The 23430-nt window shown below is 38.0% G+C and overlaps 1 protein-coding gene across 2 annotated transcripts in view; it reads right to left on the minus strand.

Moving 5' to 3' along the window:
* cltcb (clathrin, heavy chain b (Hc)) overlaps nt 1–23430 on the minus strand; it is a 30458-nt gene that overhangs the window by 2214 nt on the left and 4814 nt on the right. Inside the window, exons 3-32 of one of the 2 annotated variants that reach the window (XM_077208797.1) lie at nt 22149–22417; nt 21866–22027; nt 21648–21761; nt 21290–21463; nt 19610–19807; nt 19319–19519; nt 18538–18690; nt 18298–18420; nt 17316–17453; nt 17049–17213; nt 16699–16879; nt 15268–15431; nt 15041–15166; nt 14797–14939; nt 13115–13349; nt 12850–12972; nt 12321–12466; nt 12058–12241; nt 11756–11948; nt 11496–11653; nt 10953–11117; nt 10679–10786; nt 9637–9804; nt 9276–9425; nt 9010–9141; nt 8810–8920; nt 8551–8721; nt 7822–8043; nt 2601–2621; nt 323–398 (exon numbers count right to left, since the gene is read on the minus strand). In XM_077208797.1, the coding sequence (XP_077064912.1) occupies nt 323–398; nt 2601–2621; nt 7822–8043; nt 8551–8721; nt 8810–8920; nt 9010–9141; nt 9276–9425; nt 9637–9804; nt 10679–10786; nt 10953–11117; nt 11496–11653; nt 11756–11948; nt 12058–12241; nt 12321–12466; nt 12850–12972; nt 13115–13349; nt 14797–14939; nt 15041–15166; nt 15268–15431; nt 16699–16879; nt 17049–17213; nt 17316–17453; nt 18298–18420; nt 18538–18690; nt 19319–19519; nt 19610–19807; nt 21290–21463; nt 21648–21761; nt 21866–22027; nt 22149–22417 (4674 nt within the window). The remainder of the gene's footprint in view (nt 1–322; nt 399–2600; nt 2622–7821; nt 8044–8550; nt 8722–8809; nt 8921–9009; nt 9142–9275; nt 9426–9636; nt 9805–10678; nt 10787–10952; nt 11118–11495; nt 11654–11755; nt 11949–12057; nt 12242–12320; nt 12467–12849; nt 12973–13114; nt 13350–14796; nt 14940–15040; nt 15167–15267; nt 15432–16698; nt 16880–17048; nt 17214–17315; nt 17454–18297; nt 18421–18537; nt 18691–19318; nt 19520–19609; nt 19808–21289; nt 21464–21647; nt 21762–21865; nt 22028–22148; nt 22418–23430) is intronic. The other variant, XM_077208799.1, reaches the window with a different exon arrangement.

Consider the following 23430-nt stretch of genomic DNA (forward strand, 5'->3'; position numbering starts at 1 on the left):
TTGAAACACAAGTTGTCCATGTAAATGTAGCTAGTGATGTTGTGCATATTTGGTATTTCAAGGTTACTGAAGGTTACTTTCAAGGATATTTTTGAGTGAAATATTACATAATATATGTCAATTAACAAAAAAAAACCACTGTATTATTCATGCCTGTATTATTTATGCAAAAAAAAAAAAAAAACAGCAAACAAATCAAATGCAAAACAAATCACACCACTAAAGCCAAACACATACACAAAACAAAAAAGCTACATTTATTATTTAGACAAGTAAAATATAAAGAATAAAATTAGATGAAGAGGCAGTACAAGGGTCTTACCATAGACAATGGGTTGTGCCTCTGTGAGCTGTTCTTCCTCTTTTCTCAAAGACTCAGAAGCATCCAACTTATCAACCTGAATGAAGAAGAGTGAGAAAGAAAGAGAAAAGAGGAAAAGTGAGTTGAGATAAATACCCTGAAGAAAAGGGGTAATGACTGATGGATGGGACCATTCATGGGAGATGCATAAAGCCAAGCTTAATACAAGGTGCACACGCTTTCAAAGCAGGTCTCAGGGCACAAGCTTCTTGCCAGGGCACTCCATACCCGATGACAAACCACTGAAATAAGCATCCTATTATGTACTATTAGTCTATGCAATTCACATATAACCATGGACACTATGGCTTTATATGTCCTCTATGATTCAGTCAGTAACAAAAGACATGGTACTAATAGTAGATGGTCCCCATTCAGTCAGTCAGTATCCTATTATTTAACAGTGCATATGTAGAAAACAGAACCCTCTTAAGTTGCGGTCACATTTGCAAAATATCGGGGAAATTTCACGGGGAAAAGAAGCCCATTTTCAAGTGTATCAAAGCATAAATTACAGCTCACACATAAACTAAGCAGCTATTGGTCAGTACAGTGAATTCTAATGACCAACTAGACCTAATGCGAAATCTGTGTGGGGAAATCTTTTGTCCTCACATGAAACTCCCAAACGCATAGATTCCTATTAATATGACTGGATTTCGTCCGCGAAATTCGTAGAATAACAGTAAATGTGACCGCACCTTTAGTCAAACTGAAGGTCTAACGTGATGTTATGTGCCAAGAAATACAGTGTGAATATTTTTTAAACGGGAGGATGCTGCTCATTGGACAAGTTCTGTGAAAGATGCCCCTGCGAGGAAAAGGAAGTCATTGCAAAACTGATATAAATGAAAACTCGCATTTTATAAAGTCCTATAGGTGTCTTACAACCATAAAATAACCAAAAATTATAATCTGCTAAACATGACCATTAAGCAAGTAAAAGCCAAGTTACAAATGGTAGAGTCTTACCAATCTTTCAGTGATTTCAATTATGATTTAAAGAAACAATTCACCTAAAAAGTGCAATTCTGTCCTTATTTATCACCCTCATTTCGTTTTAAATCTGTAAAAAAAAAAAAAAAAATATTCAATGGAACATAAAAGGAATACTTGAATGTCCAAGCTGATTATTCTCATTTAATGAAAGGCTGTTGAGCTCCAAAAAATATTTTTAAAAAGTACCATAAAAGTGGTCCTTGTGACTACAAGTCTTCTGAAATCAGACGATTCTTCTATTGTACAGTTTATTTTATGGAAAAGAGCAGCTGGATTATTCTTCAAAATGTCTTCTTTTGAATTTCACAGCAGAAATAAAGTCACAGGTTTGGAATGACTTGAGTGTGAATAAATAATAACAGAATTTCAATTTTTGGGGTGAACTATCCCTTTAACAGTTAAAAAGGCATTTGGGTTCAGTTCTCTACATAGAGCTGGTGTCAACATTTAAAAGTTAAAGAATTATGTTGTTGAGTAGGCTTAAAAGAGATCGGCAGGTCGAAGTTTCGTTGAGAGGGAGAAATCATGCCACAGGTGTAGTTTGTTATTCCTATGTTAAAAAGAGTGCATGAGAGAAAAGGCAGAGTAAGAGTGAAGGTGTGACGGGGTGAGAGATGGTTTATTCAGCCATTCACGGCTTCCAGAGGCAGGCAAAGCCGTCAGCCACGATCCCTGACCGTACAAGGGTGCTACTAACAAGGTAAAACACATGCTTGTAAAGCATCTACAGCAAACAATGGTTTTATTTGTGAAGGACCACACTTTCTCAAAGCTGTCGCTAGATTGTAGCTTGAAAGCAAATCGAGCAACCATGCACCTCTCAGTCCGAGACAAATAACATTCAATTCCGTATTAAAATAAGTGTGAAAATGTGGTCACTTCTTTCATCTCATTGTTAACCTAATTACCTACAACTGAATTAGCTGATGAACATTAACAATCTATGATTATAAATTTAAAGGGGGAAAAAACTGTAGTTGACGAAGACAATCAATGAAAGGACCGTTTAGATGCGTTCATCGGCTAATTCCAGCTTTCTACCATCTACATGTCTGAGGCGAACTACCACAGCGTCTGGCAAACGGATGGCCAGTAATCTAGAAGAAACTCAAGGAAAGTCTAGTTAAAGTGTATTTAAAAGCAGCAGAGTGACATGGGAGGGAAGAACTCATGCAGACTCTTCAAAGTTTCAGTCTTCCAAACTACAAGGGTTAAAGATGGAATAAGAGTGAACCTTCACCTTTTCCTTAATTGCATCAACCTGAAAGGAAATTTAAGAGTGGCAGCTTAAGAAAAAAAGCAAACTTAACAGTCCAGCATTGCAAAAAGCAGGTAGAGCACAAATGTTAAAAGAAATTTACAGCGGGAAATCATAGAAGATACAAATCAAATGTCCTCCCTGTTACTCCATTAGCTGTTTAAAAGAATCAATGATCATTACCTAGTGTAACTATAAATCTAAACTTCTAAAATTAAAAAAAAAGTCATGTTATGGTGATGAAATATTCTTCATGAATAAATGTCTGGTCTAAACATGTTCATGCATGATAGAAGAATTAAAACGTCATAAACTTAACATGCAGCAGCATGTAGAAAACATCAAATTATTCAATATAGAAAGAAGGTACAAAAATCTGTTCCAAAACCAAGCGAGCAGCTTACCTAAGACAGTATTTTAAGGCATCGTATACACTATCATTTAAAAGTTTGTGGTCAATGCGATTTAAAGGAAATAAATGCTTTTATTCAACAAGGACACATTAAATGGATCTAATGTGATGGTAAAGACATTTATGTTATGAATTTCTAATTTAAATAAATGCTTTTCTTTTCAACTTTCAAAGAACCCTGAAAAAAATATTAAACCGAACAACTGTTTTTAACATTGATGCTAATGATACATGTTTCTCAAGCAACAAATCAGCATATTAGAATGATTTCTGAGGGATCATGTGACACTGAAGACTGGAGGAGACCAGTTAAATGTAATCTTACGCAAATGTCAAAATGAATAGAGGGTATGCATTGACGTCACTTTCCCACCGGGACCCCCTTGAGCTGAACTGACTGAGTGGCAAAAAAATCCTGCAACATGATTGGATTTAATAGGGGAAAATGCATAAACAGGAGTAAAACAAACTATTATCCTCTTAAATTAAAGGCAGTTGGATTCGACAGTGTTCCTCACAACTCACCAAAGAACCAGTGGTCCATGGACATTGACATGTGGCCAGGAATTGGGTTTCTTGACGTTTATATGTACCCTATTTAGACACGTGGGAATACAAACTAAAGCCTGTGAATGATTTATCTGCTAGACAAACCTATAATTATTGTATATCATTGTTATATATCATCATATTGCCTTGCCCTAAAACTTACTAAGGCATTATAGGCACTAAGCCATTATAGACATAACATTATGACTTTCTGTAAAGCTGCTTGGAAACAATATGTATTTTTAACAGCTATACAAATACATTTAGCCTTGCTCACACTTCATGCTCGGATATTCTAGTTATTCTAGTTAATATATTTTGTAGAAACTTAGAAAATAAGGCTCACAACGAATGTTTTTTAATAAACACTGACAAAAACTTTAGTTACGCAGAAAATAAGATGGTAAATATTTAATTGAGTTGTCAATACAATATATGACCTAGGGTATGATTTTACCCCAAAATTCAACATATCTCTGACACAAAACAGTTACTGCAAATACATGTTTTGCTGCCTGGATTCCAGTAGTTTCTGTGAATTGCATCGATACATTTGCTTCCCTTTCCTGTAGCTTTCAGCAGTAAATGTAGTAAATCGCACAGTTCTTTTCCATTTTAGATGTGTTTTGTGTGTGTTATTCGCGACATTCACATTGCTGCCACTCATTCTTTTTGCCACTCAGTGGGTGTAACTGCAGTGACATCTATATCCTCTATATCAATTTCTCTTATTGTACATTTGTGATGCCTTAACTCACTTGTGGCATTTTAAAACAAATTATTGTAGCTTGAAGCGTTTTATTTTTAATTTAAAATACAACATTGTAATATTAGTAATTTCTTAATCATAAATTGAAAAATAAAGATGGAAAAGATGAGAAAAAGAGGGAAACGGTCAAGAGAAATGTTTGTTTTTAGCAAACAGGTAGGGTACTATGTATTTTTGTTTATTAAAATACTGTGTTGGTGGCTTAGAAACATGCTAACGTCAAACTTTATTGGAATAATTTCCGAGTCAGATTTATTAGAAGGCAGCCGCTCGATGTAGCGGCTCACTAGGTTTTGGAACAGGGCTTAAGTGTTTCCACTGAGAAAAGTGTTCTAGCAAGGGTCTTCAACTGGGGGTCCGCAGTGGTACTGCAGGGGGTTCGCCAATTAATGTTTGATCACAAATAATTTTTTGTTACATTAAAACATGGGTAAAAACATCAAATTTAAATAAGCACCCTAAAACAGAAGCAAGAGCACCCAACAGTAATATCATACTGGCAAAAGAGATTAGTCATGTTTGTTGATCTCTAGAACACACGCCAATCAGAGACGTTATATTAAGTCAGAATCCACACACCGCTCAAAATTATGGATTTTTTGTTCAATAATGAGTTCAGCACGGCCGTGAATCCTCTCATTAAAGGGTTAGTTCAAATAAAAATTAAATTTCTGTCAATAATTACTCACCCTCGTGTCGTTCTGAACCTGTAAGACCTTCGTTCGTCTTCGGCAATTGCAAGGACGTTACTGCCTATGGCTGGTTCGGAAACCTCTCGGATTTCTTAAAAAATATCTTAATTTGTGTTCTGAAGATGAACAAAGGTCTTGCGGGTTTGGAACGACATGGAAAAATATTACAGGGTGAGTAATTAATGACAGAAATTTTATTTTTGGGGGAACTAACCCTTTAACAAAGACACAATGTATTGATTTTAATGGAGATCGTGAACTGAGATGAGTGACTGTAATTGTGACTTTTTAGTGATTGTAAAGGGAGCAGTCTTCGCGTGCTTTCGAGGCTATATACAGGTGCTGGTCAACGAATTAGAATTATTTTAAATAGTGCAATCATGAAATTCTTTGAATGCATTTTTTGTGCAGAAAGCAACTCAGGTGTTCACCGCACCTGTCCTACTCGTTAGACTAATCACAGAACTCGTTATCTGGAAAAAAAATTTGCTCAGCTGAGCTTTCCAAAAGGCCCATTTAGGCCATTTAACTGTGACACTGTTGTTTTATTGAATTAGAATAATGGTGAAAGCGTTTCATTGAATTAGAATAAATGCTCAAATTTTTGTTTTCTGTGAAGAGTGTTCACTGTGCAGTATAAAGTCAGGGTTGAGTAGAATTTCTAAGTTGTAAAATCAATCATGGGTAAGCAGCGCGACCTCTCAACCGGAATAGTGGCTCAAATTCAAGCCCTTCGCCAACAAGGCTTGACCCAAACTAAAATTGCTGAGCAGCTCGGCATCAGCCAGTCTTCCGTCTGCAAAGCTCTCAAGAAAAACTGCAGCAAGCGCACCAACTGTTCCGGCGTCCGAAAAACTTCTGCTCGCGACAACAAGCAGCTGAGAAAGATCGCAGTCAGCAACCGGTTCAAGTCCACTTCCGAGCTCACCGACTTGTGGAACAAGCAGACCGGCGCTGACGTCTCCAGATCAACCACTTACCGTCGTCTGCGCGAACTCGGCTTCAAATCTCGCGTTCCAGCAGTAAAACCGATGCTGAACAAGAAACAAATGGTGAAACGGCTGAAGTGGGCCAAAGAACACGGCGAGTGGACTGCTGAAGACTGGCAGAAAGTGGTCTTCAGTGACGAATCACGCTTCTGCATCTCCTTCGGTGACCAAGGTCCTCGTGTCTGGCGTCGTGGTGGCGAAACCTACAACCACGAGTGCGTGAAAAGATCCGTCAAGTTTCCCCAGAGCGTTATGGTCTGGGGATGCATGTCCGCTCGAGGTGTAGGGAAACTCTGCTTCCTCAAGAAGACTGTCAATGCTGCCGTATATCAAGATGTTCTGGAAACGTTCCTGATTCCGACTGTTGAGGAACAGTTCGGCGAAGAAGACTTCATATTTCAACAGGATCTTGCACCGGCTCATGCGGCAAAGTCGACCAAAGATTGGTTCACTAAAAAACAGCTTGAAGTTTTGGCATGGCCGGCCAACTCGCCTGACCTCAATGTCATTGAAAGCCTTTGGGCCATCGTCAAGCGGAAAATTCGCGACAGAAAGCCTACTACGCTGGACCAACTGAAGCAGAACATCGCCACTGCCTGGGAAGCTGTGAGTGCGGAAACTTGCGACAAGCTGGTCAAATCGATGCCGCGGAGACTTCAGGCACAAAATACTGAGAAAGTGATGATTGTAATTATAATAAAAATTATTGCAATTCAATGAAACGCTTTCACCATTATTCTAATTCAATAAAACAACAGTGTCACAGTTAAATGGCCTAAATGGGCCTTTTGGAAAGCTCAGCTGAGCAAATTTTTTTCCAGATAACTAGTTCTGTGATTAGTCTAACGAGTAGGACAGGTGCGGTGAACACCTGATTTGCTTTCTGCACAAAAAATGCATTCAAAGAATTTCATGATTGCACTATTTAAAATAATTCTAATTCGTTGACCAGCACCTGTATAATCCATTGAATCAAAGTTTGGTTTTTTGCTGCTAAGAGGACTGCCGGCCCAAAATTTTGGAAGTGAAATCTACATATAAATGTGCGATTTACTCTCAAAATTGCAAATGACATAGTGATAACACGGGACAAAAGCATGGCATGTCTTAACAGATACGCGTAATGTAAATGCAGACTAACAGATAAATAAATAAATAAATAATTGTATCAATATATTTTGGATATTCCATTCCAATTATTTGTAAAAGTAATGACTCACTGTACATTGATATTCTGGTTATGGTGGCAGCTTTGCTTACTAATTACATTTGCACTTTACTACCCACACTCATTTCACATACTCAGTGATTGAATTCTTAATCGTCCCTTTTTAGTTTAAGTCAATTTTAAGCTAAGTTTCCAGTAAATGTTTAATTGTCCATCTGACAGTAAAATTTATATATTACTTTAATTTTTATAAATAAATATTTAATTAATTTTTAATGACCTTGAATTAAAGTTTTTTTGTTTTTTGATTGTTTTTATCGCAATTATACTCTTGTTATGATGCATAAATCTCAAGATTAACAATGAAAAGTAATATACAGACAATGATGCATGTGCAACAACAATGACATGCATAGTTATAATCTACTGTCTTAACATAGTAAAACTATCATAATATGGTTGTTTCTATTAATATTGCAAGTTATATGCTTAATATGTAGCTCTGTTTTACACATTTTGTATAGGGGGCCCCTGCTCCATGTCTCTATCGCCTAAGGGGTCCTTGCCCTGAAAAACGTTGAAGACCACCATCAGACCCAGCGGATCTTCTAGATGGGGGCTCACCTTGGAGAGGTACTCCCTCATGACCTGGATGAAGTAGGGCATGGAAAAGTCCATGAGGTTGTGCCTCCACGCGGTCTCCAGCACCACATCGGGCCTCAGCAGGTCGTAACAGGTGAACAGGCAGGCGGCAAAACACTCTTTCTTGTCATCCTGCAAGAACCACTGCAGCAGCTCCTCGGCCAGCTCTGTGTCCTTTGACTCTGAAGCGTACTGCATAGCGTCCTGTGGAAAAGCGACAAACAAAAAAAACGACAAAGATTTAGTTAACTGTCCTGCAAAAAAAATAAAATTATACCCCACGGGGATAGAGCTTTTCGAATTGGGCTGAAAATGAGTGCTAGGAGGACGTCTGTAGAGAAGAAGAGTGTAAAACAGTGTAAATGTTTGGTTTTTTAAATAAAACCAATTAAAATTAAATGAAAATTTTCTTAAATAAATAAACATAACTGCACAGTACTATAGGTAGAAAAATAACACAATAATGTTACTTAATTGAAACCAAATATTTTCCAAATATATATATAAAAATGTTTATATTTAATTTAATAAAATAATAATAAATATATATAAATAAATAATAATAAAAAAAATAAAAAATAAAAATATATATATATAAAATGTCTTAAATTTTAGCATGGCGGTCCCTCACATATAATCACTTTCAGGGGTTCATGACATCTAAAATACTGAAAATCCTTGGTATAAGAGATGGTTGGCTAAGGACGAGACCTTGTAGAGTTTGTCTTTCTTGCAGAGCTCCACGCTCTGCTTCCAGCGGTTGTTGCCTTTGAACAGGTAGGCGGCGATTCGCCTGAACTCGATGAGTTCATGCTTCTCCAGGCTCTGAGCCAGAGATATGTTGTCGAAGTTGTCGTAGGCATCGATGGATGTGCGCAGAGCCTGTGAAAACAAAAACAAAAAAGATGACAGATTGCAAAGCAGCTAACCAAGAGACTGTTTATAAAAATGACTGTCCATTGAAATATACCAGATAATCCTCCTCTGTGATGAAGAGATTATTTAGTGCCTCATTTACAGCCTTGTTGTTGTGGTTCTGTACAGATCTCAGGTAAGCTTTCACCAACGGCAACTGCTTGACCTAAAAGAAACGAATCAAAATGATTGGATCTTTCCTGGCTAAAAACAACCAACTGGTTGTAAAAGTAAGCAAAAGTTTGTACTCAGTACCTTGCTGAAGAAATTGACAGCACGAGTGTGGTCAAGACGTGGGGATAGTACGATCAACAGGTCGTTCAGTAACAGCGGTTTAAACTCCAGGTAAAACTGGGTGGCTTTGTAATACAGCTCAACGTTTGCCACCTGCAACAAAAACATTGAAAACAGTTAATTTCCTTTACCTGCTGCTGTGGCCTATAAAAAAAATACTTTTTTAAATGAATGCAAGCAAACAAAGTTTCAACAAAAGGCTAACTCTGAGTAAAGTGTGACAATACCTTGGTTATGATGTCCTTGAACTGGCTCTCCTTCCAGGCATCTGCAGGATGGTTCATCATGGTGATGATAGCATTATCATACTCCTCATATTTATCATACAGGAATACTAGTTCCCCCCACAGGTGAGCCTGCTCAGCTGCCCTCAAAACCTGAACAGATACATCAAATGTAATTTGTTCCATCAAAATCAATACTGAGATATGCAAAATACATACAGAGTGCCTAAATAGATGAATATTAAGTGTTTACTATTTTTAATGATAGTTTGTTTGACCCCAAAAAACTCCATTTACATCGATCAATATATATTATAAGCAGAGAGACATTTCAGAGTTTACAGAATGGTTTTAGTTCACCGACCTTGGGAATGTTGACTCTGGACCAGAAGAGCTCCAGGTGCTCCCTCATCTTTTGCGGTTTGAATTTGGAGTAGAGGATGGCCAGTTCTGTGAACATGCCCATGTGAGCGCGCTCCAAGCCCAGCGCCGCCTCCAGCATGGTGATCAGCTCCTCGAAATAGCCACGGTCCTAATGGAGCAACAACAAACATCAATCAGCCCTGCTGGACTTCAAAATGGACAGATACGTTACACTAAGGAGATTCTTTTAGGGCTGGGCGGTATATTAAGTTTGTACTATTTTCAATATATTTTTTATAAACAATATTGGATGAGGCAAATTCCGTTTATATCGATATACAGTAGCTTGATATTATGACTCTTACCAGTTAACATTTAGTCTGTGTTTTTGTTAGTTCAGTGGATTTTAACATCTGCTTTAAAAGGAATTGTGTTTGTGGATTGTAATGTTGTTGTTACAATGTTAGAATGTAATGTGATTTTTAACCCGTTTTGTACACTATTACATTCACTATTTGTTTACATAGCCTTCAATATAAACATTGTTTATAGAACAACATTGGGCAGAATGTGAAATAACATTTTTTAAGTAAATACAGATTTTTTTTTTTGTATCGAAATAGAAAAATGTAGAAAATACCGAGATATATACCGTAAATCGCCATTCAGCCAAAAAATACAGAGATATGATTTTTTGGCCATATTGCCCGGCCCAAGGTTCTTCTGAAAGCAAAAACTAAAATGTTCCTCCTGGCAAATTCATTTCCATGGTTTTTCAAGTTGTTTGTAATTACTGGATAAGGTTTTTTTTTTTTTAAAACCGTCATGGCAATTATTATAATAATACATTCTGTTTTGTTTTTAATCCTATAGTATTTATATGTTTGTAAAAGAAATTTAAAACTATTACAGTAAATAATATAGTTTAAAAATATATATTCACTATAGAACATTCCTTAATATTTCCAGGTTTTCCATGACTGTGGGAATCAGGTTAATATTTCATCTCAAACCAAATGAAATAACAAAATTCTCAGCCTAACCTGATAGTAGTTGATGAGCTCCTCAAGTTCATCAGCATGAACAACAATATGTAATCCACACATCTGAGCCAGGCGAAACTCCTTCCCGTCAACACAGGCAAAGCAAACCTACGAGCAGAGAACATCTTTGTCACTAATGTATCATCAATGTCTAAAACACAGAATATTAAGAAGCAAAGCAAATGGGATTCAAACTTTCAAAAGACAAAGACTGAAAATGTGCTTTGTTACAGTAAGAAAGTGCAAGAAATCATCTCAGAATGTATAACCAGACCTCTTTCCAGGTCCTCGTGCTATTGGCTTTGCGGGCCCCATCGACAGCAGCCTGATACTCCCCAAGATGCACCAGAGTGGAGGCCAGGCGCCCGAAGTTTGATACATTGTTATAAAGTAGTTTAGCTGCATCGTACATCTTCTCATCATAGCATCGGTCACCAACCTAGACAGAAAAAAGAGCAAAAGGCATTATCAATCAGACATTTTTTTTAAAGTGCAAGAAATTTACTTTTTATTTTTAATATTTAATAATATTTATTTTTTATCTTATTTCCAAGGGCTTATTTTTTTCCTTATATTTTCATACTTTTATGAAAAATATTTCAATTACAATTAATTATTTTCCTTTATATCTGAATAATTACAATAACAGCTGAATATATCAAAACATCCCAAATATTGCAAATTACAAAAATGAATTCATTATTGAGACATTTTCACCCACACTTTGAATTTCAGAGACATTTGTGTCACTTTTGGTGGCATATTGGGCCCCATTCATTTCTGACCCATCAGCTCAACAAAAGTAGGAGACTCTTACTTGTTGAATGTGTGCGTTGTTTGGCCCATTGATAAACTCCTCCAGTTCAGCTAGACGGTTAGTCTTGGCCAAGGCAAAGATCAGCTCGGTCTCTACATAAGATTCACGGGCCTTCTTACGAGCCATCTGCAGAAACTTGACCAGATCCTCCCAGTTCCCTGAGAACAAAACAACAATTAGTTCACTACTAGACCATTTTCCATATTTACAAACACCTTATCTTGAACGTCATGAAACAGGCACTTTTTTGTGGTTATTACCGCTTTGGGCTGCAGCTTGTCCCACTTCCATGTAGGCTGAGGGATCGTCAGCTTTGATGTAAGAGTCAATGGCCTCTTTCACCAGCCCCTTTTGCAGCTGTGCTTTAGCCAGCTGACTCCACACGGCCGGCTCATTACAGCGCTCAGCAAACTCATAGGCCCGGTCCAGATTCCCAATGTGCTCGATAAGAACCTACAGTCAAGAAAAATAACAACTGATTTGAAACCAGGAAGAGCAAATAAGACTCTATTCAATTACGTTCATGTACCTGTGTAGGATATATTTCAGAGATAAGATGTACCTGCACTGCTGAAGTGTTCACATCGAACTTCCTGAAGATCGCAAAAGCCTCCTCGAAGAGCTCATTGCTAATGGCGATGTTAGCGATGTCCGGGGCGTCATAGTTGTCGAGGCGGTTGATGTACTCCATGACACGTGTGCGGTCAGCTTTGATGGCCGTCAGGATCAGGAGGTTCTGCAGGTTCCTGGGACACAAATAATGTTTAACACCCTAAATCATTTTATGTTCTGTCACCTCTCAAATGTTTCAACCAGAATAATTACCGGTGTTCGCTGAAAACGGAGTTGTCCAGGACGATTTTCTCCAGGAGCTCAATGAGTTCATTGGGTAGGTCAGCAGTCATGAAAGCTTTGACAGTAACAGAGACTTCCTCAGGGTCCTGGGTCTCAGAAAGTGCAGTTTGCACAACCTGCCGTGGGTGGAAAGATAAACCGGGTTTAATCTTTACGTTTGAAGCACTTTTGCCATTATAACTCATAAATGTCAACATGAAATCAAAACTGGGCCCATTTTCTTTCTAATTAACAATAATATTCCTAGTCTTTCTACAAACACGCTGAAACGATGTTCATTTTCTGATGAGATCACCAATCCCTCTTATTTTTTAGCCCCTCCCTTTCAACCATTTGGTTACATTATTGGTGTGTAACGCACACGTTTCACAATCCAAACAATTGTCGATGGATATTTTTTTACATTGTCCCATTCTACTAGGAAATGTGACATTAAGGAGATAAAATGGGTTGTGAATAGAGCTTAATGTTGACTTCTCTGTCATTTTCTAATTTGCACCTGATCGATTAGGGGTCTCCTGTAAGGGTTGGTTTCCAGAAGCACACTAGCCCACAGATCGGGGTCCTTACGGCGCACAAGGTATCGGGACAGACTCTTGAAGAGTGAGTTCTCATTGCAAACCTACGAATGTAAAAGAAATACATATTTATAGCAATTTTCTTCTGTTTTAGAAACTAAATATGCAAATAACAAGCTCAGAACAAAATCGCTTAACATATTCCAGTGCAACAAACGCTAAAACAAAAGTGCTTTTGTTCCTTACATGGATGAGCTCTTGGTCACACTGTCCTCTCTCATAAGCCACACAGGCCAGATGGGGGTCCCTCTTCTCGCAGTACTTGCCGACCACGCGGCTGTCATAGAAGGGGTTTTCTCTGAGAAAGCGCTCTGGGTTGTTGTTGCTGTCGATGTAAATCTTAGCCAGAGCATTATGGGTAGCAGGTTCTTCACAGCCCTCGTGAATGCGGGCCTCCAACCATGGCAGAAGCAGCTTCAGTCTGTTATACAGATCAAAACAGTCAATTTTGGACCAACAACCAAAATCAGCCAAATCAGACCAACAATATAAAACACTGATCATATTGGTTTTGGCCACTATTATAGACTAATATGGCAATATGATTAGTGATAAAACAATTAATCAGCCAATATTTGAGAGTTGGATATCATTGTGCCCATTTACATTTACAGAAGTGTTATTAATTTTATATATATCTAATGTACTCTACATTCAAAAGTTTGGGGGTCAGTAATACTTTTTACTGTTTTTTAAAGAAGTCTCTTATGATCAGCAAGGCTACATTTATCTGTAGTGATTTTATTTGACTGATAAAAACAGTAATATTGTGAAAATGTATTATTTAAACAATATAAAATAACTGTTTTCCATTTTAATACATTTAAAATGTCATTTATTCCTGTGATGGCAAAGCTGAATTTTCAGCATGATTTCTCCAGTCTTTAGTGTCACACGATCCTTCAGAAATCATTCTAATATGATGATTTGCTGCTCAGAAAACATTTCTTATTATTATCCATGTTTAAAAAAGTTGGGCTGCTTCTTTTTTTGTATTTTTTCTAGGGTTCTTTGATAAATAAATAAATTATTTGTTTGTAAATTATAAATGTTGTAGTGTTACAAATTTATTAAATGTTTTTAGGTTCCAATTCAATAGTATATACACTGAGAAAGTTTAGTAGACTGAATTTAGCATTTGAAGTATAAATGATGATATCAGAATTATCAGTAAGAGATTCATTGCCAGTCCTGATTTCTCTATTGTAAGTCAAGCAATTCACGTGTCGGACATTAGCTTTCGTCTGATTGCACTTCCTGACCATTAAGATGGGTGATACAGTCGGGAAGATTACTGAAACTCTCACCTTTTGTTATAATGGCTCTCGGAGCCACTGTCCCAGTCGGTGAAGAGTCTGGCTGATTGGATTAGGATATTTACATTTGAATCACCCTGTTATGCTGACGAGATCAGGGCTGTGGAACTTCCGGTAAAGTGCTGATTCCTGTACTTCACATCTACATGCTTTGTTCAGATTGCCTCCCCCCTTTTATGTAAATCCTTCCCCCTTTGGAAGGATAAAACACTGTGTTTTTAGATATTGAGTTGGACTTGGGTAAGATTTTGGACGAAGCAGACTACAGCAAATAAAGAATCCTGCTTAAAAGTTATGCCAAGTCTCCTGGTCTTCGCTTCTGAGTTTTTCTACACTCAAGAAGAACAAGGTTTACAACAATGTCTTTACTAACAAAATCCCTTTTTTATACTTCCATAAATTGTGTAAAATATTTTACTAATTTATTATCATTTAAATTGCATTATGACTTTATCTGTATTATATTGGCCACCCTGCTGTCTACATAATGGACATTGAAAAAAATGTTTTCCCTAAACAGTGACTTGATGTCTTAAAGCAGCCGTATCAAACCTGTTTCTTTTCTCCACCTCGGCCACAAGCTCATCAGTGGAGAACTGCCCTCTGACCACCAGAATAAGGTTCTTAATGACGTCCTCAGAGCAGTCCACGTCCAGCAGCCCTCCAATCACCACGGGTAAACGGCTGGGGTTCACCTGACAAAACCCGTTTATCACTCAATCAGTCAGTCATCATCACCCACTGCTACAGGAACAGGGAGCTGAGATTATCGTTGTCATAATCAGGCCTCAAGTACCTTCTGAACGTAGATCTCGATGTACTTCTGCAGGTTGTTGCGGTACAAGTAAAGCACAAGGTCGTGGACAAAGTCAAAGCGGTCACACACAATGATGAGAGGCAGCTGGTCGGTCAGTTTTGCTTCCTGTTAAAGACAAGGTAAATTATTGTTTTGAATAACAATGTACTATTAAGATGCTTGTTAAAAGCCTTAAAAGAAATTCAAGAGCCCTTCAGGTGTCATACCTTGAGGAAGTTCTTCACGCGCTCAGGATCGTAACAGTTGCTCTCTCTACAGATTCTCTCAACTTCTTTGATTTGACCAGTTTTACAGGCAGCCTGGATGTATTTGAAGTGAACCTCTGGATCCTGGCTGAAGTTCACAATGGAGCCCAGGAAGTAAAACAGACCTGCAGAGTTCATGATAGAACATACTGAGTTTGACATCGGATTAATTTCCATGAGTCAGTTCAAACTGTCCATTTCAAAGAATCAATTTAAAACAAACGCTCAATGATTTGTTGGTGTCATCACTAAAACTCATTTCGCCAGTGTTAAAATGTTGTAAAAATAGGGATGTACTGATATTAAAATTCAGAACGATACAGACAAGCCATTAATAATCATGTTATGGCTAATAACCAATAAATGTCTGAATATCAAAAATATTTTTTATAAATAATAAAACGAGGAGAATTTAGAACACACAATAAAATACAGAATATAAAACAACACTGATAAATTAAAGAATCTTTAATACACTAATAACCAATTTTGTACACAAATACCATGTATCCATAGTATAAAAAAGAAAATTATGGCTCTTCTGATAAAAAAAAGTATCCACCTATATAACGAAATATACACATGTATATTATCCTAGTATATAGGATATTATATATATATATATATATATATATTTTAATGTACTTCCGCTCAATTTCATTTCGTTTCTGTACTTAGTCTGAGACATCGACATGTCTCTCAGTTTTCCTCCGGCCTGAAAACAGCCAGCCAATCAACGAACAGAGGGCGGGCTGAGAGCCGTGACGTAGACGCTAAGCGCCAAGTTTAAGATTGGGGAAATCGAAAACGACCGCGGATATGGAGACACAGGACGCAATTCGCTCTGTTGTGGAAAATATTCCTTGCATTTCCAAACTGAAGGCCGAACAAGAAGAGTGTTTGATAAACATTTTGAATGGAGGTGATGTTGTGGCCCTACTCCCGACAGATTTTGGTAAAAGTTTAATTTATCAAATATTACCGATCGTCAGCGAGAAACTGGGGAGGCCAAAGGCCGGCAAGGCGATAGTTGTGATTGTGTCCCCCTTGGTTGCACTCATGGAGGATCAGGTTAAGGAGGCAGCAAAACTCGGTCAGCCATGTTCACTCCGGTATTTTGCTCGATGGTTCCGTTTTCGCATCATACATGTGTTTACAGTGGAAGTTCGATGCGGTTGAGCTGGCGAATAACACGCGTCATAACCAAACGTTATGTGATTGGCTTACGGGTAACCATTTTATACTTCAGACAAGCCCCCCTTTCGCCCCCCCGTTGCTGTCTATGAAGCAAAGCGAAGTAGCAGAGTTTTGTATTAGCAGGCTAATATTATCCTGGCCTGATTTCAGAACAAATCAATTGTGATGCATTGAAACCGATTTTAGCATTGTTACCCTCAAAGCTCTTGAAGGACTCAAAAAGCTCTGTGAGGGACTGGGTGGACAGCTGCTCGTGATACTTGGAGGCCACCTGGACGCAGATCTGGAGGTTCTGCCTGATGTTGGCAGATAGCATGGCTCTCAGACACTCCAGAGAGTCCTCCACAGACAGAGAGCCAAAGAAGTTCACCAGCCACTGCAACCAGAGCAGAACATATTACCCACCATTGAACACAATGATCAGACGTGGACCAGATATGTTATAGACAACCATCAACATCAGAGTGTTTTAGAAAACTGAACTGTATCCAAATGAATGATACAGTACAGCAGGTCCAAAACCTCAAGCACACTGTAGGCCTAACCTCTGGGTTGAGCAGGTGGGTGTGAACCACGGCCCTTTTGATGTCATACAGGTCAGTGTAGTGCTCCAGAGCTCTCTGCAGCAGACCTGCCTTCTCACACAGCTGAGCCACATGGGCCCGGTCATAGTGAGTGAACATCTGGTTCCCTAAGATGGCATCTGCCACCTGAATAAGAAAATATAAAGACAAAAAACATGTTGTGATACAAAGCTTAGCAAAACTATTTAAGTAAGGGAGGTGTGCGTTGCTGCTAATGGTAGTGAGCACCTGTGGGGCATGCATCAAGTTCATCTCCAACAGACGAGTCTGCAAAGGACTTTCGGTGGGCCGGTTGTTCTTCAGGGCATCCAACAGGAAAGAAGTGCACTGCTGGATCAGGTTATACTCCATAAACACATCCACAATCTGTAGGATTAAAAAAAATCTTTTAGTAAGTAAAAGAAATACAGGGCTCCAAACTGCTGTTAAATTGCACCATTTTGCTAATGTTTTTTCCGGCTGTTGCGACTGAATTGTTAGAGGTCACAATGTTGCACTACCAATTAGTCTAATTGATAAGCGCTACCATTGCTGTTCTACCACAAAGATCCAGTTAGGCTTTTCAAACATTTACCTTTGTCTTAATGTAGTACACTAACTGTATTCATGGCATTGTGGCAGAAATGTGGGATCTTCACACATGCATTAAATGTTTTAAAGGAGTGATAGAATATAATTACAGTACTTTTTATAAAGCTACAGCAGTTTTGGGGCATTTGTATTTAAACTAAACGTGTTTAAGCTACTGTTTTCATAAATTCTATAGAAACCATAGTTAATTCTTACCATGGTAGTGAGGTGCCATGCATGGTTTTACCTGTGATTTTCATGATCTACAAATGTATGATACTATGGAAGACCGATTTTACATGTTCCAGGTGTTATTTTAAATGAAAACTCAAACTCAAGCTACTGCTACTATCAACTCAAGCAACTGCTACTGTAAACTCAAGCTACTTTCATTTCTGAGATACTAAACATGCAACACTATTAATATTACAAGTGCGGTGCAACTAAATTAGGTGCTGGTGCCATCATCTGTAGAAACTTGATGGCACTGGTGCCACTGCTCTTAAATGTTATACTGGAGCCTTGAAGTAATTTTTTTTTTTTGTCTTCACGTTACGTAATTAAATGCAGTCATAATTTAAAAAAATTATAAAATAAAATACAAGATATACAACAGAGGAAATATAATATGCTCTTAGACCTGAGTGATGTCAGCCAGAGGTTCCTCATCTTGAACGAGCATTTGGGAGAACTGCAGGCCTTGTTCTGGACTGATCCGCATGACGTTCCTCAACAGGAAGATCCAGTCTGGAGTGTAGCCAACCTGCACACAGATGGCCACGCATTAGAGGACAGAGCTCAAAATTGAAATCTCTCACACAAATAAAGCTGTTTATGGACCAGTGTAAAATATATTGCCAGGAAACACATTTAAACTCACCTTTTTTGCGTACAGTACAATTTTCTGGAACTGCCCGGTCTCTGCAAAACACTGGATCACTTTGTTGGGAACGTTGGCTCTGAGATAAACGCTAAGAGCAAGAGTTGGATCCACAGACTTCACCAAATCACCCAATTCTTCAGAACACTCCAGCTGCAAAAATCGAAAACAGCAGGTTTTTATCCCAAAATCATAAAGCGAAACAAAAAAATTATTTATAATTTAGTTATAAAGATATCAGGGGGTTTGACAAATTAATTTCCTTGACCTTTCAGGATGTTTTTGATAAAAGGATACCGATTTTTAAAAATCATTTGGATTTAGACTGATTGAACCTGACTGTATCATGAACTCCACTATCATGAACACGAGTGTGTGAAAATAATAATAAAAAAAAATAATAAAAATATATATGTATATATATATATATATATATATATATATATATATATATATATATATATATTAAAAAAACATCACTTTTCTTCAGAAGGCCTTTATTAACCCCCTGGAGCCATATGTATTACTTTTATGATGGATGGATGCGCTTTTTGGAGCTTCAAAAACTCGGGCACTATTCACTCCCATTATAAAGCTTGGAAGAGCCAGGATATTTTCTAATATAACTCTGATTGTGTTCAGATCAAAGAAGAAAGTCATATACACCAAGGATGGCTTGAGCGAGAATTTTTGGGTGAATTATTTTTTTAAGAGATACATCTGTCTGTCATTGTTTTGTATAAAAATGTAGCAATAATAGATGTTCCAAAGGAGGGTTTACCTTGTCTTCCTTCAGCCATTTCTCCAGGAGCTGTTTGCGGCCTTGCTGCAGGACGGGCCTGCAAAGCTCCAATGACTCGAATTTGTTCAGCTGGCCTTGGTCCAGCAGAATCCCAAAGTACTGCAGCAGGGGAGAAGTCTGACCAGGCTGGGCAGGAACACTCTGGAACCGACGGATGGTGTCTGGGGTGCGCAGGATCCCCTGCAAGAACCCAATAGCCAATCAGAAACCTCAATATTTGCCTGACAAAGACTAATGAAGCATCTTGTAGTGTGATGCAGTCTGCTGTACCTTTGGCGCATTGGCAGCCACTTTGGCAGCTTCAGAGTAGCTGCCACTAGCAAACAGGTTGTTGAATTTTCGGGCGAAGAGCTCCTCGGCACCTGCCAGATTGTTGCGGACGGCCATCCTGAGGGCTAGATCAGGGTTCTGCAGCACGTTAGTGATGTAAGGGATGATGTTTTCCTCCTCCACGCACACAGACAGTACCTGATAAACAGCAGACGACAAATATAATGTGTCAGACACTGACAGTGTCAGTCACACTACAAACTAAAAATAATTTTTGTATTTACACAACCATACGTTTAGGGTCGATTTTTTTATGTTTTTGAAAGAAATTTCTTATGCTCGCCAAGGCTGCATCTATTGGATCAAAAGTACTAAAATACATATATTTTTTAAAACAGTAATAATGAAATATAATTCCAATTTAAAAATTATTTATTCTCCATTTTAATATCTTTTAAAATGTATTTATTTCAGGGAGAAAACCTGAAAGATTGGTGATGGGGGAAGAAAAATCTTTTTCAGAATAAGAAATTGATCGTTTAACTTTGTAATATAACACATTAATTTAAAAGGCTTCCTCAATGACATCCTTATTTATATTGAGCTTATTTATACTGAGCTACTTTTCAGTATATTACATGTCTTTTCTGTATCAGTAATGTTTGTTGTGAAGTTTGTTTGGCTTCTTGAGATAAACAAATCTCTGTGTGCCAAGACCAGCCCATAACCTCTGTTGCATCACCACATTAGTTCTAATGCAGGCTAATCTCTATTTATAAGCACCTAATTATGCACTGATTGGCTCCAAATGGTGCTGATCTGGACTCATTAGCATCTAAAGCGACCCTCAGGGTAAGATGAATGGACCGGTATCCCACTATGCACTTATTTAAGTCTGCAGCAGAGCCTGTGACAGAGCTGAAGCGGTCATCCGTCAGCGACCGAAGCCGAGCGAACACATCACAGACTCGTTAAGAGGATTACAGCGGCTGTCTCTACCTCCTACTGAGTGTCACATGCTGTTCTCTCACTGTACGTGTCAAGGGATCAACGAACACTGTTATTTACAGGGACTCCTTCAATGCATCCTACTGCATTATGGACCGCATGCACACAAAGACTTAGGATGGAATAGGGTTATATAGGTAATGTAGATTTAAAAAACAACAAATAGACAAAAATAGTTTTTCTATTTTTAGAAAATATTTGCATTTTCCAGGCTTGGATAACACAAAATTCATATCCATAACCATGTAATTTGATCTATCTATAAACACACAGTATATTCAATATCCTAGTTTGTACTGACAGTCTTGTGGTTTGACCAGAGAGGTTTCTCTAATGAGGAGGGGGGGGAAAACGAAAGAATAACAATGGGATCACATTTCTACGCTCTCTTTGCATATTTAATGTGACTTGGGTGATATTTGTGATATTTAATGTCAACTGATGGCATCTTGTTACAGTAGATTACAGAACACAAGCTGGTCCGTTTGCACATGTAGAAGGAAGCTCAAATCAGGGCCAACTATATGAAAACAAACCCCTGGTGTGTGTCTGGAACAAGCTCAGGTCCATTCAAATGTGCTGACTAAACAACCCTTAAAGTTCAAGCTAAAAACAAAGCCAATGCACCACTTTTGTCTTACTGTGCACAACAGCAGATAAAGTAGTCGGTACCTGTCCCTTCCGGTTCACGCCAATTATTCCAGATGTGGCTTCATGGGGGGCGGTGACAAAAATGGTTTCTCCACTGATCCTGTTCATGTAGATGCATGTACCCGTCTCAAGGTCATACAAGTGGATGTAGCCATATTTGGTGATGAGAAAGACTACATCATGCTTGGAGCTTATCTAGAATAAAACAAGACCGGAAAGAACACGAGTGAGTCTCCAATACTAAAAATTAGTTACTGTAACACACACACGTATATAAATGGGTTGTAGTTCTGTTGGTCATAGAAATTGTGTGGTTTAAATTAACTGCCCCAATAGACAAATGTGGATAATATATTTATGCCTTTTAAAATATGTATACCTGCATGGCAACTGGAAAATCATTCTGAGCCTCTGGAGGGAAAAATACATCGACTGCTTTCTTTGGAAAAGGTTGATTACCAGTCGGAGGTGTTCCAACCTCAATAATGTGCAACTATGGGGTGGGGGGGGACACAAGAGTGGCATTGAATTTACAGTCATTTAAAACATAATTAGCGTTACTTCAACATTGACGTTCATTGTGAAGAATAACCAGACCTTTCCTCCAGCTTGTCCCCGAACAGCAAAGCAGAAAAGTGTGGATTCCTCAGAATTTCCCTCCATTTTAAACTGAGCAAATCCAGCAGCGTGGCCTTCGATTGGCTGCGACACCTTTCTGTCCACTGAGTAAAGTTGCATTGCGCCCACAACACGGTTTTGCTGACAGGAAAAAAAATTTTTTTTTAAAGGCATATGAGCAGGAACACGACAACCACATTGACATGCAGGTTACTGCGCATGGACAAGACCATTTAAATCCACAAAACATTCATTATTTTACCTGTGCTGAAATTCCAATCAAAAGTAGCCATTTTTGTTTGGCATCAGTGCGGTAGTTAATAATTTGACAGCCTGCTAAACTGGAATGTCGGTCAAAGACTTTAATGGGCTGTGAATCTCCTTCCATACTCCAGTGATAGACCGCATTGTCTGTCACAAGTGCTACGGTATTGAGAGAGATCCACTTCCAAAATGTAACATCCTCGGTCATGGTGTGGGCCTTCATCTTGCTCTTCATTTCAATGTTGAAAATCTGAAGGGTTTTTGCCGCTGAAATTCAGGAACAGAGGTCATTTGAATAAAACAGCAAGATTTTTTTCAAGATCATAAATGGTGTGAATTAAATTAGTGAACATACAGACATCCAGCTTAACGCTAATAACATGATGTTTATGTTTAATTGTAATTGTGAAGTAAAGACAAATATGGAAAACACGACAAAGCGGTTACAGTGCAAAAGGAACAACTATAAGACAAACACTGCAAACATTTACAAACATCAAGCCGAGTTTTTTTTTATCTGCCCTTAGTTTGACAATTTTAGTGATGTTTTCACCCTAGTACGCTTATCAACTATTAATTAGTAAACAACTCTACTCTAAAAATGCAATGCAGATTGTTTGAAGGGAAAAACTCAAAACCATGATGTTATTCCCATCTGCAATAACATGAATCATAACCTTACCTCAAGTATGTGGGAATACAATTTGTTAAACATGTTAAAACATGTTTAAAAGCTTTTTCTCTCCTAAAATGTGGACCACAATTGGCTAATTTTATAGATCTGGATTATAGTTTTTATCGAGATACAGTGGCCCCAAATGTATTAGGACACTTAAAAAGCCACACTTAATGTATCAATCTCAGTGCAAAAAAATATTAACATATCAAAGTGGCATATTTATTTTAAAGAAAAAAAAAGAATCAAAACAAATAATTTGATGTAATTAAAATTAAGACAAAAAGTATGTGGACACTTTCTGGATGTAAAATATTAAATGTTTACACCAGGAAACTTTCGATCGTGAAAAACTCTCTGATCATGAAAAGACCAGGTGTAAACGCACTCCGAAATTGATTTAAATCTGATTATTCAAACCACTTCAGGAGGTGATCTGAGATGCATTCCAGACAAAACTGGACAAGTGTAAATGTATTGGGTTGTTGAAACCATACATGTAAATTTTACCCCTCCCAAAATGTTAAAAGATAAACATGTCATATAGCCTATAACACTCTCTAACATGTTATAGCCAGATATGACAGCGCTACTGCAACACGCA

Source organism: Siphateles boraxobius, unplaced genomic scaffold, assembly GCF_051911475.1.
Source record: "Siphateles boraxobius isolate OS27281-9 unplaced genomic scaffold, OSU_SipBor_1 6, whole genome shotgun sequence".
NCBI lineage: Eukaryota > Metazoa > Chordata > Actinopteri > Cypriniformes > Leuciscidae > Siphateles > Siphateles boraxobius.